General features: G+C 41.5%; 2 protein-coding genes across 3 annotated transcripts in view; one reads left to right on the forward strand and one right to left on the reverse strand.

Moving 5' to 3' along the window:
• The window catches only part of LOC147725425 (cell growth-regulating nucleolar protein-like), a 78156-nt gene extending 62939 nt beyond the window's left edge, over window positions 1-15217 (reverse strand). For both annotated transcript variants that reach the window (XM_086964097.1, XM_086964096.1), the window contains exons 1-5: window positions 15133-15217; window positions 11589-11782; window positions 10660-10774; window positions 9174-9281; window positions 5203-5286 (exon numbers count right to left, since the gene is read on the reverse strand). In XM_086964097.1, coding sequence (XP_086820223.1) covers window positions 5203-5286; window positions 9174-9281; window positions 10660-10774; window positions 11589-11710 — 429 coding nt within the window. In that variant the 5' untranslated portion in view covers window positions 11711-11782; window positions 15133-15217. The remainder of the gene's footprint in view (window positions 1-5202; window positions 5287-9173; window positions 9282-10659; window positions 10775-11588; window positions 11783-15132) is intronic.
• Window positions 15218-15224: 7 nt separating this feature from the next.
• The window catches only part of LOC147725426 (zinc finger and BTB domain-containing protein 49-like), a 127696-nt gene continuing 123399 nt past the window's right edge, over window positions 15225-19521 (forward strand). Inside the window, exon 1 of the mRNA XM_086964095.1 lies at window positions 15225-15281. The gene's annotated coding sequence lies outside the window, so the exon portion shown is untranslated. The remainder of the gene's footprint in view (window positions 15282-19521) is intronic.

A 19521-nucleotide genomic window follows, 5' to 3' on the forward strand; every position in this document is an offset into this window, starting at 1 on the left:
AACAAACGTTGGGTGAATTAGAGGCAGGAGTTGGCTGTGGTCGCCTCATCTGGAAAAGAGTTCTTCCTGGTGTTGAAATGCCTTGCTCTAATTACATCACGTCTGAATGAATTTACGTCCGCGAAGCTCATCAGGAAATTTGTGGCTAGAACTCATGACTGTTAAGAATAGTATGAAAGGATGAGGTGACTATTAGTAGTTAAGTCAAGGCAAAAACAGGCCGCAGAGCAAATCAACTAAATTAGGAATATGCAAGGCAAAATAGTAACATACCCAGTTGAGGTCAGAGAAACGTTTTGAGCATACTATGCTGAACTATACAAAGCTTCAACCATAGTATGTCCCAAGGATTTAGAGCAACATTTGGCTCCAATGATGTTTATTAAATCAATTCAGAGGGAGAGGTCAATTTTAGGGGCAGATATTTCGCTAGAAGAAATACAGCTAGCCCTCCAGGCCCTCCCATCTGGGAAGGCAGTAGGAACAGATTCTATTCCCTTGAATGTTATAATTTTTTGATCTCAGAGGCTTCTTGGGGAAATGCTGGACATATTTAGGCATTATTGAAATGGCGAGCACCCCCCAGCTACTTGGGTTACTGCAAATGTAATATCTTCTTTTTAATGAAAGTTAAGAACCCCCGGCCCCCCCCCACCCCTCAAGTGGCACGATGTAGCCGCCGGTCCCCGGGCACAAACTGCAGCAGAAGGGGGCGGGGGGCGCCACACGTGCGCTCCACCACAACTGCTGCCCAACAACTGTCAAATGGCCGGGAGGAGGGGCAATCCCATGCCCCGGAACCAGGCCTCTCCCCAGGACGCAGCGCACGAAAGCCATCAAGTCTTCCGGCGGGACGGGGCGCCCCCTCCTCCCAGTTCCTCACTAGCAATCTCCGTTTGGGCCTCGAGCCTGTTCACCGGCACCAACTCAGGGCCCCCGGGGTCGAGGAGGGACCCGGCAGCACCCACACGGCTCTCCTAGCCTCCCCACTCGGCCCGGTGCAGCAGCTGGTCCTCAGGCACAAACTGCAGCCCGAAGGGGGGGGGCCCTGTCACGATCTCTCCACCGTAGCTGCCGCCCACCAACTGTCGACTGGCCGGGAAGAGGGGCAATCCCACGCCGGGGGCCCAGAACCAGGTCTCACAACAGGACGCAGTGCACGAATGCCACCAAGTCTCCCAGCAGGCCGGGGCTCCCCCTCCTCCCAGCTATCTCCGGGGCCGATCAGCCCGCGACAATCGATCCGCCATCCACCCCCTGCAGGCTCCCAAGGGCGGCCGCACAACCAGCACCGTCTCCGGGGCTCACCAAACTCCACGCCCCTACTCCGCCGCAAGTCACAGGCCGCGCCTCGTGGACGCGGTGGCACCGGCTTCAGCCGCTCCGGACACCGCAGCCACTCGCCGGACTGCACACACACCAGTACCCGGCACCAAGATGCTCCCTCTAGGACTATTCAGCGGTCTGAGGGAGCCAGGATAATGGTAGGATGAATGCTAGGCTGGACGGAGCGAATACTCATGACTCACCTTCTGTCCTTCATGTACGAGATGACTTATTAGGATGGGACAAGAACATACGATACTGCCATAAAAGAAGTCCAGTTGCTGGTAAAACATACTCTGAGTCCACAAACTGCTATCCTTCCATTGTTAACCATTTCCTATTGCTTACCTACCAACATTGCATGCATATGATCGCTCTACTAAAGTGGGCCATATTAACTAAGGAGTAGTAATTGTCATTAAAACATTTTTATTCTTTCATCATCCACCATCTTCGATCCAACAGTACATCACAATGGAAGAATCTCCAGCATTAAAAGCGATGGGAGGAAGGGGTGAATGAGGACTATATCACAAGGTTCAATCAAATAATCTTTGCTGTGGTCAGGCCAAACTAAACAGAAATTCCAGTGTTTACGTCTGTCTCCCAGCGAGTACAGAAAGTCTGTGCCCGGAGGGACAGTCTTGTAGACTTCCTTGGAGTTTCGCTAGATGAGATAAACGTTAACAAGCCTACCCTATTCAATTGAACTTCCAATGTTATTAGCTGCCCAATACCTTAGAGGTTTGAGAGTCAAAACAGACAAACGTCAAATGTAAAATTAGAAAAGTTACACGTTAAGGGGGGGAAGGGCTAACTGGGGGAATTGGGGGCGGGGGATGAGGTGTTGTATGTGGCAATGGGGTAAAGAGATGTGTGCGCTGGAGGGTGGTAGTACACAAGGTAGCCTTGCTCAATGAGCAACCAAAAAACACATTAAGCAGCTGAACACCCTAGATAGCAAACTGGAATGAGGCGAGGACTGTTAGAGCAAAGGCTCAGCAGGATAATATAGGGTGCCAGGCTACCATGAAGTGCCTGAATGAAAGTAAAGAAGACAGATCACAAATCAATTATTAGATCATCGTAAACATTGCAAGACACAAGTTTGAATGAAGAAACACAGATAGCTTTTAAATGGGATAAATCTACCTAAAGCAACAATAGGTAATGCAAATAATCATGGGTCCAGTCTTTTTTTCTGAAATATAGGGGGAAAGAATATTTGTATCCCTGATTCTTTCTAATCAGATGATCTTTAAATCATCAAATTAAAATCACCAAAAGTTGTTGGATAATTAACAGAATCCCCATGCCTTTTTTTTATTCAAGTCTTGGTTTTTAAAAAGTTGCTCCACGTAGAACCTTGTTGTAGTTTCAGGTACAACCCTGCCAGCACTCTTTCCAATGTATGACTTTTAAGTATTGCATAATGGGAATGATGAAATCAGAGAAAGTTTCAGTTGAAGAGGCTTAAGAAGCAGAAACACAGCTCAGACAGCTCAAGGCTTGAAGATGTAGAGATCATGTGATTTTGTTTTTAATCTGTGTAAATATTGGAACTTGTTATACAGAGTAAACAGAATAATATACTGGCATTTGCTTAAACTTCAATTCATCGATCTGTGTGGTAAAAAGTCAAACTAATTGGATGTGCTATATAGAAAGCATGTTATCAAACCAGAGAATGTTGCTTCAATGGCCCAAACTGTTGGTGTAACAAAAGGGCATGGGCATTACAGGTTACTAGTTACAGATTCATAAACAAAGACGTTTTTTATTTATTTTGTGCGATGCTGCCCTAGTCTCTAAGGTTAATGGACAGCCTTTTCAATTATAGTCAACTGAGCATCTTGCATGCGCTATTGTTGGAAACTGAGAACATAAAAATAAGGGGATGGAGATCAATCAAAGTGTAATCGATTGAGGATCTCAAATACTGAATGTTTGAAATGAAACAAATGGGATCAACTTTAGGTTAAAAAGAAAATTCAGTACTGAACGAAATTATTTTTCATGTTTCTTCTCTCAATTCTTTATAAATATACAGGTTCAACAGAAAGCTAAATTCTCCTTATTGTAACATGGTGATCACTTTCTCTTCTTCCTGAAGGACATACTTAAAGTTGCATGTTTGTGATAGAATATTGCTCAAGCCAGCAATTAAAAGTGGATCAGGCATATTTCCATAATCTGCATCTCATCAGAATTAGCAGTGCTTTGGGACCCCTATAAGAAAGGGAGTGCGCAGCTCAAAGTGTGATAGCTTGACTTGTTAGACAACAACTTTGTGTTTGAGTATACTAATTGGCCGGGACACAAATTCAGTATTCAATATAAAGGGACTAACAACTTTTTCCCCTTTATTCACCTGGCATTGCAGTAACATAAAAACTGTTTTATACCTAATTTATTAAGAAACAGCATACAATTCTTCGAAATATACCTTAATCCTAAGAATTTAGCACAGCACAGCAGTGACTAACAATTAATCTTTACAAAATGCAGCAGTAGAGCAGGTCATCTTGTGTATTACAACAGCTGTCAAAGATTGGTAAGAAAAACCTGTCCACTAGCTTTATATAGCCATTGCTTACAATAATTAATGAATCTCCAGAATGTAATGATTGAAGCAGCAATCCACCAGAGACAGTTGCTTCTAAACTGTCAATCTCAGAGCGGTTCCTTCACATGCAGTTCCAATACTTTGTGAACAGGACAGCACGGAATGATTATTTGGACAACGAAACTCAAGCTTCAGATAAACAGACCTAGATTTTATATAGTATTCACTGTCAATTTTCTCTGTGCAACTACATTAAGTAACTCAGAATGATGGTGGTAAATTCATCAACATCGAAAGAATAAAAGGATGAGTTGGCCTTCCTGGTATTCAAATGTATTATCTGCACATCACAGTAGATGTTAGCATAGGGATCATACTGTCAGAATAGTCTACAGTCACAAGGAACCTAGCCTTCATGAACATTCTTCAAAAAAGTGAACATTTCTATCCCACAAGTCAGTTCTAAGGGCTGTAAAGAGAGATTTTTTCAAACATCTATTTCTACCTCCCTAAGGCATTCATATGCTGACCCCTTAAAAATCTAAACTCAAAAGTGTTTATTCGCTTTTAGGTTTCCTAAACTAATCTTTCTGCTTAATCTTTAATTAACATTGGTTTTCAATCATGGTGCATGATGCATATCTCTTGTTAGTTAAAATATATAACTAACACATTTAAGAGATTTCAATTTAAACAAAAAAATGGCTTCCGTTACAATCCACATACAGGAGATAATCAGACATCTTGGAAGCCTGGCAGAAGGAAGCATCACGGTAGAATTTGTTTTGATGCTGGATTCACTTGTAGAGGTCCAGTGACCTCAAAACAACTATCACTATACTTGGATGGAAAGCTGTGTTTTTAGCAGAAGCGAAACACTCGAGTAACAGAAACCTAGACTCCAGCTCAGAGGAAAGCTGATGGGGGCCAAATGAATAGTGAGTGCCCCGATTTACTACTAGTATTGTTAGGGTAATATAAGCATCTTTACCCTTAGCTTACATTAGACAAAACACAAAACACCTGTGCACTTTTTGAAACTTCTATATCGCCTTTGTAAAGTCTGCTTAACGTCTTTGTAAAGTCTGCTTAACACAATTGTGAGATCATGAATGTAGCCATTAGTATCTTTGGTCACTTAATCCTTCCTACCATCAACCCAGTGGTAGATTTCTAACAACAAGCAAAAAGTGATGCACTGTTTTTTTTCTACAAAGGACACATCAGAAAATCTTTTAATATCAAAACAACATTAAGCACTTAATGCTTCAGAAAATTTCACGATATATTGAACTTAAAAAATTACTTACACTGCTGTTTGCTTCAGAAAAAATCTGCCACACCTTCTCCTGTGTGGCTTGATCATGAATTTTCAAACTGTTCTTCATCCAGTTCTTGCAAAAAAAAAAAATGCCGGTGAAGCTGACAGTGCACATTGGGTTATATTTGCTACATAACAGAAAACAATATACCAAATTGAATACACCTGAAGTTGACATAAAGATACAAAGCATTTCCAGACTTCCAGGATAGTATGACCACATGGTCTTCAGATTTTATTTTAAGGTTGTCCTCTAGAATGAAACAAACATTTTTTCCAGTCCACGGATCTTTGTTAAATTATTTATTTCCATAGTATAACTGAACTCATCGGTGTTACAGTGATTTACAATAAACCAAAGAAAACATATGCTAGAATATGTGTACAAAATTAACAGTGGAAAGTTAGAATAACCTTTAATCTTGGAAGATGGTGTGGGGTCGACCTGTTTATTCATCAATCACTTGCATCACTCACAATAATGATAATGTCACAACAATGTTAATCTGTATAGTAAAAGAAATTTGACTTTGTTGACATTTAAAAAAAACTATGCTTAACTTCAGTAAGTATCAATCTTAGGTGTAGGATAAGAAATACAATTACTAGTTCAGTTTCTTCTCAGGACCAGTGCACATTCAAGAGAGGAAATCGGGTGCAAATCTGAATGAAATATTACAGCCAAAGTGAAGCATCTGATCCTTCTCGTCACAATCGCAATTTGATTTCTAACTCACATGCTGATAGAAGTAGCGCACATGACTTCAAGCAGGTCAAGTCTCGAGTACGCACTGCATAAACTTCGTCCAACTCAGGCAGCAGTCAGTAGTAGCATCACGTGTTAGGCCGATGAAGAAACACCGCCATCTTTCAACATGTGCGCGTTTCTTAAAGCTGCCTTTCCTTTCACACAATAACCTTTTACACACATCTGCGTGCGTGACAATGCTTGATGTTTCTCTGAAACTGCTTCGCTTACAGATTCCACTGTTGGTAGACCATTATCACGACTCCTTGAACACAATGCACAAGGCCTCGACCCACATTTTGTAAATGTCGTTCTATTTTTTATCCTTGAGGAGACACAGCTATCTAAAGACCATAAAAACGCTGGCCTGCCTGAGGCCATCAAGGATGCTTTTCATTATAAATGAACAAGCGTTTATGGGTTTAGTCAGAGAAGCACTTTGCTGTCATTAGTAAGGTCTCTACATGCTCAAGCTTTGGCCCAGCAGCTTGCAGATATCTCTGCGAAGAAAGTTCAGCTCGTGACCACCACAGGGATTTGTATTCTTTTCAGTCAAGTAATAGGAGTTGGAACAACTAGTACGGGATTCTTGGCAGAATAAACGTAGGCCCAGGACACTTAGAGTAGGGGAAGCATAGTAGGAGTACAACAAATTTCTAAATGGTTATGCTGTCCACAAACATGCAGTTCTGCCATAGGGTGGAAACTACATAATAATGCGTCACCAATGTTGGTGGGGTTCTTATTTTAATGGATTGCAGTTTAATCTTGCCTTCTCAGAAGACCCTACTTACCTCCTAGTCGGAGATGTCCATGGTGGTAGGGAAAATCCTCCTCAGCGGAGTAGGTAACTCCTATGTATTTGCTGTAGGCTGTTCAAGCTTGAACTCTTGAAGGATCTACTTACCACTGTCTACACCCATTTTGTAATTTATTTCTTATGTCTGGAGACAAAGGTCCTCGGGCATTAAACACTGCTGAGAACTGCAGACATGCGATTACTCTGAAACTATCACACCATGGTCTCACATCCAGGGGTGGAGATGGTATGTCTGTAGTTGATGCACACAAAGCATTTTGGACAGAGGTGTTCTGTTTTTGGGTTACATTCCTGGCTGAAGACATTTCACAATTATTTCACACCTACACTGAGGATGAAATACCAGATAACTATACTTCATATGAAGAAATAGAAATACCTCTCACTTACCAAGAGCACATAAATTGGTTTAAAGGCACCCTTCCACACTTTACAGCAAATTTTAAACTCTGTCTGCTCAGCAATGAAGGAGCAACAAGGCCAGTCTAAGCCAGTTACAAACCACATCCTAATGATGATAACTTACCAGCAGCTGATGTGCGAAGACTATACAAAGATTTAGTAACCATGCGCCGACTACTCAAGCTGCACAACCACGATTGGCTACCCCAGGCATCAGCCCACTAACCCTGAATGCAGTAATGGGAAAAGTTGCCGCCAGACGAGAGGAGATTCCGTTCTGGATTGCGCAAAAACCAAGCCAGCTTGAAGTGGTATTTCCCCATATGGTCCCACGAGAGAAGCAGAGAATATTAACTTTTTGCTTGCCGATGGGGGTGACTTCCCCTGTGGAAGACTGCACAACTTGTGTACAGTCTTTGCAGCAGTATATACCAGAATGCATGGTACTCCTTCAATGGCTGTTTTGCCTGAAGTGCTGAAACAGCTCCAGAATGAGTACGGGGCAGTACCTGCCCTGGACCTAGAGATGAAACAGATGGGCAATATTGCCGCATTATCCACCATTATGTTAAGCAGCAGCATTGGCTATACACCAGGGCATACGTGATTTGACTCCTGCACAGCAAAAGTGCAAATTACATAAAGTCATCAAAGGAACCTACGCTACACTAGGTACAGATTATTTGGGAGCCAGCCCTGATCAACCACAATTGAAGAGTAATTCTGAAAAGGATAATTCTAAGCAAGCAGTCGACTCTTCGACAAAGTAGAAACGGGACAATAAACAAAAAATATAAAGACAAGACAAAATCACAAGGTGGGTCTCCTCAACAGGAAGTCACTAAAAAAAATATATAATCTTTGAAACTGTGATAATATTAGACCTCCTGACAGGTATCAAGATACTGATACATGTTTATCTCGTTTCTTTCAGGAATCACCAATAAACGTTCAGACAGAGGTGGATGGACGGCGACACAGATTGGAAAAGCATGTGAAACCAAAGAAGGAGCTTGCTGATATCTCTGCGAAGGGTTGTCATGTTCATTGGTAGCCGGAACCATTAGCTACCCGCCTAGGTCTACGGTTACTTATGGTGGCACTGTGAGCTAGTCAGCCTATGGGACAATATAGCCTGAGGGGGTGCATGAAATAAGTTTGGCACCATTCCAACATTATGTTGTCCACAAACGTACAGTTCCTACCATAGGGTAGAAACTACAGGACAATAGACTTTCCATAAAAGTCAGGGAAGTGGTCACTGAAGTTCAGGATATCAGCAGTAATGGAGGCACATGGAGGCAAAGCATCTAAACCAGCAAAAACTAAATCCAGCACAGCGTAAAAAAATACAGGAGGCAGAGTTAAAAAAAAAAAATTCTGGGGAAACTACGCCAAAGATGCCAGGACTAACAACGAGTTACGTATGCAAATACAGTGTTGAAAATACGTGTTTCTAGTAGTTTATTTACAGTAACGTTTGGGAAACGACCGGGATCCAAGAAAAGGATCAGCAAATAGGCTTTCTCATCAGGTTAGATCGAATACGTTGCTTTAACAGCCAGGGAAAGAGTAAGGCAACTGTAGGTACCTCAAGACCATAGGAATTCAGGCAAATCCAGCCATCTTGGATAATGTGCAGGTTGACATCCCACAACCAATTTATACAGCCTACTGATAAACCTAAGCCATTTGCTCATTCCCGCTTCTCCAACAGGGCATTCTGCGAAATGCTGTTGCCCATTTCTCCATACCCAAATATTTTTGGGACATTTTCTCCAAGCAGTGTTTTTAACATTGTCACAACCACCTTGATCTTCTTTTTTAGAAGGTATAGAGATCCCAACACAGAAGGGTTTGGAGGGTAGGGCTAGGGTGAGAGAGATTGAGGGGCCACTACCTCGTGCACGTATTCTTTTAATTTGCTTTCCTGCATTTGAAAATAATCATGAAAGTAACAAGCATTAGGTACAATAATGAGGGAGCATACCTGAAATTTTGTTCTCTTCCTAGGAATATTGTCATAAGTACTCATTTGTTTTAAAACGTCCCTCAGCTTTGGACTAATGTTAGGATTTTTCATGACTTCATGGACTTTCTACAAAATAAAACAAACTGTTAGTTCAGTGGTTGCAAAAATGCAATTCACAACATATTTTAAAAAGGAAACTTTAAGAATGTATTTAAAGAATGTGAAGTGCACTTCGGCCACTTTCCTTCGTTTTTATCATCACCACCTCCAGCAAGTGACACATAGTAGTTATGGTGCTGTTAATAAATTGCCAAGTTCATCAGTGACTCCTTCTCCCCACTCAGACACTACTACAAAGAATACAAATGGACTTTTGGCTCATCACATATAGCTGGTCTCGGGGTAATATTGTGTCAGAAATGGTTCAAACATGTTTAATGAAACGTCTTTTCCACATTGGAGGGTACATTGCCAGTTAAATCATTTTGAGAGCTGTTGCCAAAGTATTTCATAGTGGTATGCTTCTTCGCTTTTTACACATACGGTATAAAAAAAACAGGACATCTGGAACATTTATAGAACTAATACACCTAGGAGGTACATATAGCCGAACACCGTACACAGGCACATTAAATCTATGAAGTACAACTCAAATTAATTAGAGCTCACACTCTCCTCCCGTCTGTTTGCCCGACAATTTTTTTTTTACTTTGCATGCTCCAATCAATAACAAGTATGGCCCAATTCAGTAATTAAAACTGTAAGGAACAGGAGATAAGCAAAATTGATAACCCTTTCTACAATTACAATATTTATTTTTCGTGTAGTGAAGGATTTTTCCAGCCTTAAGTAACAGAGTAACAGTGGATAGAAGCTGTGAAAACTTCACTAAGAAAATAACATTTACAAGTACAGGAGCAGAATCATCAATGCAACCTTCCATTTGCACACAGAAAAGGTACTGCAGTCAGTCGAAAAGCAAACATGAGTCTTATACTGAACAGTTACAACAAAAGTCAAAATTTTCCTCAGGCATATCGGAACTCTCATAAGGAATATAAATCTGAGAAAAAACACCTGGCGCAGTCATGTAGAAAGTTAAAGTAATATTAGTTTACACGTGAAGAGATAACGTGTAGAAAAGTTATGCATTACACATTGCTAGGGAGGCTTCACCTAGAAAACTGTATACAGTTTCCGGAGTGCTGCACTGCAGCCTTGCATCAGTTTTGATTTTGAAGCTGCACACAGGCTAGTATAAAGGCGAAATAAATATCGGTCTAATGGACAGAGATCTAATGTCATGGACATGAAGCTAGGAAAACACAGCAAGTCCAATTTAAACCTGAAGTCCAGGATAACAATAATTTTGCAGGATTGTAGTGTAGTAGGGTTCATGAAGCGATTAAGTCACAACTACCCCTTCGTCAACGAGTTTCAAGTTCATTGTTAGAATGTGCAAATAGATGGCCTGCTAGTTATAAGGATATCGCAACTATCTCACCTGAATCCACTGCTGCTGTTTCACCTCCCCTTTGTTCGCTTTCGCTTCGAAGCCCTTACCACCATATTTCTGATCTTCGCTTATACATTTCAAATGCTCTTTATAATCATCACCCCTTGAAAAAGAAAATAAATACAGAAGTTACAGAATTATAAGAAACTATAATATGAAAACTAACAGCCAAGAAAATAGCGCAGACGAATACCCAAGATAAGAGGTCGAACTGCTACACTTACCTGTTCACCGAATAGTCCTTCTTATAATTAAAAGAAAAAAAAACAGAGGGGGTTTCTAAGCCGTCAGAGTTGTGCTATTTAGAACAGTGGGCAACAACAGCTCTGAGCACCAAGGATGAGCTCTATCGTCTAGATCAGCTTTAAAGCAGGTTTTGAACATGCATTACCTTCATATTTAAATTATTTTAAACAATCACATTTAAAGTAGCAGTTTGAAAATGACAGAGACAGTCGTAAATGAAAGCAATTTGGAGCCCTTAAACAATCACAATAAATTAAAATGCAGCAAAATCTAGTAAGACAGTAGAAAAGTGCTTGTAGCATTGACTATTTCAATAGTATATTGCTGGGTCTCCGGGTGTCACAGAACTTATGATTTTAACAGATGTTTGACGTATTTTTTTGGCTGGAGAGGTTTTCCTTCTCCAGGTCAGCATAGGACTGATCTATCTTTACATCGTTTTCTGCTGCAGAGGAAAAGTTGAATTATAATCATACTTGGAGCTATGTCTCTCAAGGAGGGACCCATGTTGAACGAGAGCAGGAATGCCATAAACAGCTTACTCCACCTAGAAGTAATTTTTTAGACAGAAAAAATGGCACTGAGTTTTGGATCCTGTTGGTCTAGATCAAGTTGACTGGGACTCTACCCACATTCATTTTAAACTAAATAAGAACACGGTAAGCACTTACCAAAAGTCTTTGCCACAATCAATACAAGAAAGGCATGAACTGCTTCGGCATACATGTAAGTGTTTTTCCACTTGCACTTTCTTCAAGGATTCCCCGCAGGCATTGCAAGTGAAAAATACCATTTTGGAAATGTACTCAAACTAGAAGACTCTTCTGAAAAACAGCAGCGGGTCTGCAATCCTTTGGCATTATTCCTGTAAGAGAAAGGTAATGTTATTGTTTACTTATTTTGTCATAGAATGTTAGTAGTAAAATCGCAGTTTGAAAGATTAAAAAAAGCAGAAACGATGCACAGGGCCAAAAGTGTGACCATTCAATGTTATTCATGAGCGTTACGTTTTATTTTAAATAAATGTCACATGAATATAACAAATGATAGAAGAATAAGCAATGGTAAAGCAAAAAGCTCAAGGGAATCCAATGCGGACTCATGGGACCTACATAGAAGCAAGAACCATCACAGTGGCTGAATACCTAACCACCTAAGACAGCTAATACAAGGGGTCTAGGCAAAGTCAGGCTCTAAATCAGCAGTGGAAAAAGGATTAAATCAGAGGGTAAACCTTCTTCATTTGGCATAAATATCTGGAATATCCCAACTCACAATAGGCGAGCATCATTAGCTTTTCAAAAAGTATCTCATCAACTCATAGGGACCTGTTACTGCATCGTAGCACGGGACCGACCGCCCATGTAGCTGCGGTCCCGCCATTCAAATTAGGATGTGCCCACCACACTGGCGGGCGCATCCCGCATATTTTACATTGCGGCAGGCGGTGCTGTAAGCAGCACCCGCCACAATGTAAAAAATGCATGTTGTGCATTTGCATGCACAACGAGACAGGCACTGAGTGATGCCTGCCACCTAGAGCATGTAAATGCAGAGGGTACCATAGGTTCCCCCCATGTGCCTCCCCCCACCAACCTGGGGGACCACAACGGGCCCCCAACAGCAAAAAAACTGCATGCCTTTCCAAGGCGGCAACGACGCCATGGAAAGGCTGCTCTCCGCCTGCATCATAATATGGATGGCGGTGTCTTGCAGACACCACCACCATATTATGCCCCTTTTCCGCCCGGTCGACGAGGCGACCGACGGAAAAGTGGCGGGCGGTTTTTCTGTCTGCCGCCAATATGGCTGGGGTCTTTCAGGTATGGATGGCAGGTGGATCGCCTCGGTAGGGTAATAGGTGGCTACCGCCGGGGGCGGTCCGCCCACTATCCTAATAGGCCCTTTAATGAGGACATACTGCTAAGGCCTTCTTTCCCTAGCCCAAACAATAGCACTTTACACTAGGTAATTTGTTGTTCTCAGTCTAGTATTTAGTTTCAGATGCCATTTTTCTATGCACAGCACATTTTTCTTTCCAGAATATGAAATATCAACCATTCCCAGTGAAAGTCGTACAGGAAAATGCCACGTTATTTAATTAGCAACATTCTAAAACAATTAAGCAGCAGTTCTTTGCCAGGCAAAACTGAAGTATATTTGGTAAATTGCAAGGGCATAACATGGGCACAGATAAGCCCGTAAAGGGACGACACTCATTACTTGACATTAGAGAGGAGACATCTAGAAGTTCTTTTATAAGGCCTAAACAATGTTTTCCCTTATCCAGTCATGTATAAAAAAAGAAACAGAGGTGCTAGAATACATTTCTGCTTAAGGCAGTAACTCTGTTAATTTCTCAAACATATCCATTGGTTGCACTATCAAGTACCCAGACCCATGTTTGTGAATGTAATTCTATTAATATTTTTGAAACTCCATAAAGTATGTCCCAATTACACAGCTTAAATGATCTACATGCTTCAGAGGGCTAGAAAGATCAATAAATGTAATGTAATGCAATGCAATGTAACACATACTTGTTGAGTACTGTCACCCAGAGGGTATCCTGGCGCTTTGATTCACATAGTTTGTGGCGCTTTAAGCATACACATTGATCCATGATCTATTTTAATGCAAAGGCATTGTCAATGACACTATAATTCTAAGAACACATTGTAGAAGGGGGGCTTATATGTACACTATCAACCTTGTCTTATAGATCGAGAAAGAGAAGTTGCGCCAACACCTTCACTGACTGATCTTGTAAAGCTAGTAGCAATAATTCTATGACATTTTCCAAGATCCATTCTGATATATTGGGATCATCAAACAGCCAGGCCAAGATATGGGAACTAATAGGGCAGTAATTGACACAGAAAATACTCATGCCCCATAAGAAGAGAATCTCTAATATACAGAACGTCACCAAGGCCTGGAAAAATCGAGGTTTTAGAAAGGCATATTATGTCAATTATTTTATCATCTGAGAAGTTGAATGAAAATAATGCCTACAGAGTTAGCAACAGCTAAAATTGTTGTTGCATGGAACAAAACGGGGGTTTATTATAAATCAACCAAGAATAAAAACCAGCAGTTCTTCAACAACAGGGATTTCTTAGAAATAACTATAGCCGTTGAACAGGCGACAGGACAGCATCATAACACAAATAAGGTCTTATGAGTTGTAGAACAACTTTAGTCTTTCTGTTCTTTTTTAACGGCCCTTTTTGCTGGTAGCCTAAAACATAGAACCTTTATTGTGTCTACAGTTTTATTGCTAGGCGGGTATTACCAAAGATCACCCGTAATGTAATCAGCGATATAATGAATATAATTAATGATTCAAACCACCTTACGTCTGTTTAACTGTTTAGTTCTAAGTTAACAATAGCTTCTAGAAGACATTAACTTAACCTTACGAAAGCATGTTAAAGGCGACTCTTTATGACACAAGCTTTCCACTATAATGTGGCAAATATGGAGTTGATTGTGCTTCAAAGAAAATAACATCAAGTTGAATATAATCATTGAGATTGGTGGTTACATTCGCTATATTGATTACAACTATGTAGTGTGTTGCATTATAACTTGTCTACAGATAAATCATACGCAGCAATTGCAAACCCATAATTAATCACAGATTTACAACTGGATAAGCCAGACACTTCAACGGTCGAACAGTTTCATCGCGCATCACAAACATAATCTTCACACACTTTTGATACATTGATACAACAGCAGTGGCACTGCACCAAACACAACGCCGACAGCGTGCCGAGTTCGTGATCTGTTCCATAACATTGTATACGTGTCGGTAAGTACAAGACGTAGATGGGAAGCAAGCGGACAGCTAACTGGATAGGGATAAGTGGTGGTTTTGTGCCCGGATAACCCATTGCCTCCAGGGAACAGATTAGCATACCTGGACCATGCTTACATATTACTGCAACCTGTGAGACGTAATCTACGTTTATTTTAATGGAACAAATTAGATTAACGCGCCGAGGATTTAGGAATAGTGAATGATCTTTAAAAAGCAAAGTTCAGATACGGGAAACTCTGCCATCTGGCCAACATACGCCTGAAACGCGTATCCCGGAAGGAGGCTGATGGCAGCTGCACGTTGCGTGGGTTCTTATGCGCAGCAAGATGAAAGGCACTTTTTGAGCCCTGATCTGCCATTTCTCTCTTTCGAGAGATATTAGGACTCACCCGCATGTCTCCTCTCGCGCTGCATCCAGGGCAAAGAGTTTCAAAAGCTACGGCCGCAGAAAGAGGAAGTGACCTCTGGAAGCACCGGAAGTAAACAGAAAAGAGACCGAAGTCGAACTGTGTGCAGCAGCAGCAGATCCGGAGTGGAGGTGAGATTAGGGTGTGGGGGAATAAAAAGAAACGCAGCTAATGCTCGCGCACGTGTCGGTGTACACTCTTTCATATGTTGTCAGTGTGTATCAAGAAATTGGTTCTGATAAGGAGGAGGGTAGTAGAATCTTGGGCTACGTTACCGCAGCGCGGGGACACACTGGTCATAGTGTAACCATTGCGCTTTATAAATGTGCGTATTATTATTTATTATAAGCTCTACGATTCTTTGCAATATTATGTGATTGCTCATGCTGTCACTTTGGATGTATGCGGTATTGAGATACGTGCTCATGTTTGAAAATGTATGCTAGTTTTACAACGCATGTAGGTCGTATTGGAACTGTAGGGGGCGTACATGTAGCAGAGAAAGGGAGATGGAGCCCAACATACATGCACCCTTTTTAATACCACAAGTTTCACTTTAAGTTGTCGAGCAGATAACATGCTAGACAGTAGACACTACCCAATGTACCAGTTCGGTCAAACAGAACTGCGATTCTCTCTAACTAAAATCCTGCCCAAGACTGCCAGGTAATTCTTTTAAGATGAATACACGCTATGTGAGCTGGGAATAGTTAAAGAACCGGACGTTAGCACAACAGTTTTATATTCTGAGAAGCCTCGCTTTTGGAAACAGATGCGAGAGTATTGTAGAGGAACAAGTACCGCTTCTACAGAGTGGTATCATATGCGAGGGAATTTTCAGGTCGTTTAAAATTCAACACGCCACATAAGGGCCACACTGTGCCCATTCCAGGAACCGTACCACACTTGTGCATCTGCATTACTAAACACAGCCAACAGTTGTCGTATTTGGTGGTTGTTGTTGGGCGCAGTTTTATTACTTTATACATACGCCATACGTGTACAACTCCCCTGGACACCTTGGGGCCGGAGTCATAAACCATTGTCACACATTATAACAAATTGGTTGTCACACATTGTCAGTTGGACATCATGGGTCATAAATCATTGTGTGTCATAAATCATTCTGCCGCAATCGGTCATCCTTTTGTTGTCATAAATCAGTCTGCCTGATCATCATAAGTCGAAGGTCCTAAAACTGCTGAAAAGCACCTGAAATAGAAGGGCACTAACTTGAGACAGACTAAGTGCCTGCACAGAGGGCAGGCAGGCCCTGCAGCTGCTCAGATGTTGAGTATGAGTTGTGTGGATGCTAAAGCAATAAATGGCCAATGCAAACCACTGAACGAATATACTGGCATAGTTAATTTTCCAGCCTTGGATAAGGCAGTCCAAAATGACCGGTGAGGTCATCAGTAGTGGTTTGGCATAGTCATGGGTGAAGACATTTTATTCTCATTTTCCAAAAAACCAAGGGAGAAACAGCATTGTAATTAATAGGCAAAAACAGCTGGCAACAAAAACGATATGCAATTCTCCAGACGTATTTTCTTTACTGCATAAACCTGCTACCCAAATGACAAGCACAGACATACATTGGTCAGCAAAACAAACATTTACAGAGTGCTTGAGTGAGTTGTATGCAGTGGCAAGCCCTGAACAAGCATTGGCATAGCCAATAGGTCTCGCTTTTGGGACCTTATAAGTGTTTAGCCATGCAACAGTTGATGTTGTTGCGCTAAGGATATTGTGCTGCATAACTAAATACTTATAAGGTAACAAAAATTAGACCTATTGGCTATGCTAATGATTGTTTTTAAAGTCTTTAGACTTTAAAAGTATGCATTCACGATCCCAGGTGTGCCAAGCTTAGGTCTCAGAGAATAGCCTTACAGAGATGACTGTTTTTAAGTTTTTCGGACTCTTTGTACATTTTACACAGAATTTGTACCCAGTCAGTGCTCATCTTCTTTTATATCATTGTGTGCCTTTAAATCATTTTAGCGATAATTTCCAAGTCTAACGCCTCCTTTTATTTAGGTAATCACAAAGAGTTGATTCTTATTCATTCACATTATTTTTGTAGCTGGCACAGAGGCTCGTCTCTTCCAGTAATTCTATGTGTTTGAATACTCAGTGTTCCCTAGTAATCATCTGTTCTCTTTTCATTTGATTTCAACTTCCTAATGATCCACTCCAAAATTATTAGTCGAAACTATATTCTCTAAGCCTATCAATTCAATTTCTATAGAGCATTGTTTGTATCGTAGGCTAGACGTTATTTTGAAGCAATATCAATGGCGATCAACTGTACATACATATTAGTTTTGTGTTAACAATTAATTTTAACTGAAGTGGAATAAATATGTGCTATAGAGTAACTGATTCACAATAATTAACATTGTTAAAGTTGAAAGTTATTTTATTTTGTACCATAATTCTACAGTTGCCTTTTCCAAGCATTGAAAATCACAATTGTTACTAATACCCACTGTAACCAAAGCTCACTGTAGTCCCCTCAAAAAAATGGAAGGCGTATTGGAAGTCAAACTTTAGACATTCATACCATCCAGTTGTCATAAATGAACAAGTAATTCTTTGAGCCAATATTCTGTTTTCAATTAAACAGAATGTATCACTTCAAATACTTGGGTGGCACATATATATAATATTATTTCTATATAAAATCAACTTAAACTTTGCAAAACTTAAAAATTCAAAAGGCATATTTGTAACTTGAATATATATTTTCGTCTCACTCTAAAGTTACTGTAACTCTCACACCTCAGTACACAATGTTCTCAACTTGCTAAGCACACCACATTAACTATAACTTGCATATAGGGTATCGAGTAGAGTGTCGTAGAGTGGCATACAGTGGATAAGAGTGTCATAGAGGGGCATAGAGTGGAGTAGAGTGTTGTAGAGTAAAGTGATGTGGAGTGGATTAGAGTGTCATAGACTGTAATGGTGTGACGTAGAGTGTAGCAAGCATAGAGTGGAGTAAAATGTTGTGGAGCGGTGTCGTGGAGTATCTTAGAGTGGGGGGGCATGGATTGGTGTGTCATAGAGTGGAGAGGCGTGTCTTCGATTGGAGGGGCATAGAGTGTTGTGGAGCGACATGTCGGGGAGTGGCGTGTCCAAGCATGGTGTGGAGTTGAGGGGTATAAAGTTGTAGAGTTGGGTGGCTCAGAGTGAAGTAACGTATCGTACAATAGAGTGAAGTGGCATGACATTGAGTGGCGTGTCGTAGAGTTTCTTCGAGTGGAGGGGTGTAGAGTGGAGTGGTGTGTTGTAGAATTGCGTGTTTTATAGTGAGGTGCCGTGTTTCAGAGTGGAGGGGCTTTCAGTGGTGTGTCATAGATGAAGTGGCATAGAGTAGACTGGAGTGTCATTGCGTAGAAGAGCGTACAGTGTGGTGGCATGTCGTGGAGGGGCATAGAGTGGTGTGGTGTGGAGTGGTGTTGTGTGTCATAGAATATAGTGGAATAAAGTGGTATAAAATTGAATAGTGGATTGTAGAGTGGAGTGGCATAGTGTAGAGTAAAGTGTCATAGTCGCATGTTGTACAGTCGTACAGAGTTTGACATTTTTAGGTCTCGCTCTCGAGACCTATTGTCGTCGATGCCTCTCAAGGGAGACAGACCGGGGCACGCGCAGATTCTTGCTGATTCTGCTTTGTGGACGCGCACGTGAGACACGCCTGCCACAAAGCGTGCACAGCTGGCGCGAGCCAATCAGGGTCGAGTCAACAGTGTGAACACGCCCCAGAAGACGTGTCAGCACTCAGCAGACCAGACCTCTCCAGAGACATATGGATAACCACAACCATCAGATCACTCCGGAGACACATGCACAACCACAGCCATCAGACCACTCCGGAGACAACAACCCTCTGTTTCGTGAGCGGGCGGAGCCATGTGGCAGAAGCTTCACTCTACATTCACCTCCGGTGCCCGACAGCGCCACTGCCCATCTTCGCACCCACCACCGTCCCGTCCCACACCACCACGCCCCATGTAATTTTATTTATTACTTTCTTTATGCATTTTTATATAGCGCAGACTTTACCCGAAGGTTTCAGAGGGCTTCACAAAAGGAACAGGACTGATGTAAGAGAACATTACAAGTGAACAAATTACAAAAGCAAAAGTTACATTACATGAGGCAAAAGTCACAATCGTGAGTGAACAAAGTATAAGGGGGGAAAACTGACATGTGTGCAGGTTACAAAAGCGTACAAAGTACAAGTAGAGGTGTCCTACTGCAATAAATGGAGGACACTCAAACACAATAACAAACATTACATAGGCAAAGGTGGCACTCTCCACCACTCCCGCGTGAAGGATGAGCCCCCCCCCCCGCACCCCC

This window comes from Lissotriton vulgaris, chromosome 3_2, assembly GCF_964263255.1.
Source record: "Lissotriton vulgaris chromosome 3_2, aLisVul1.2, whole genome shotgun sequence".
In the NCBI taxonomy this organism is placed as follows: Eukaryota; Metazoa; Chordata; class Amphibia; order Caudata; family Salamandridae; genus Lissotriton; species Lissotriton vulgaris.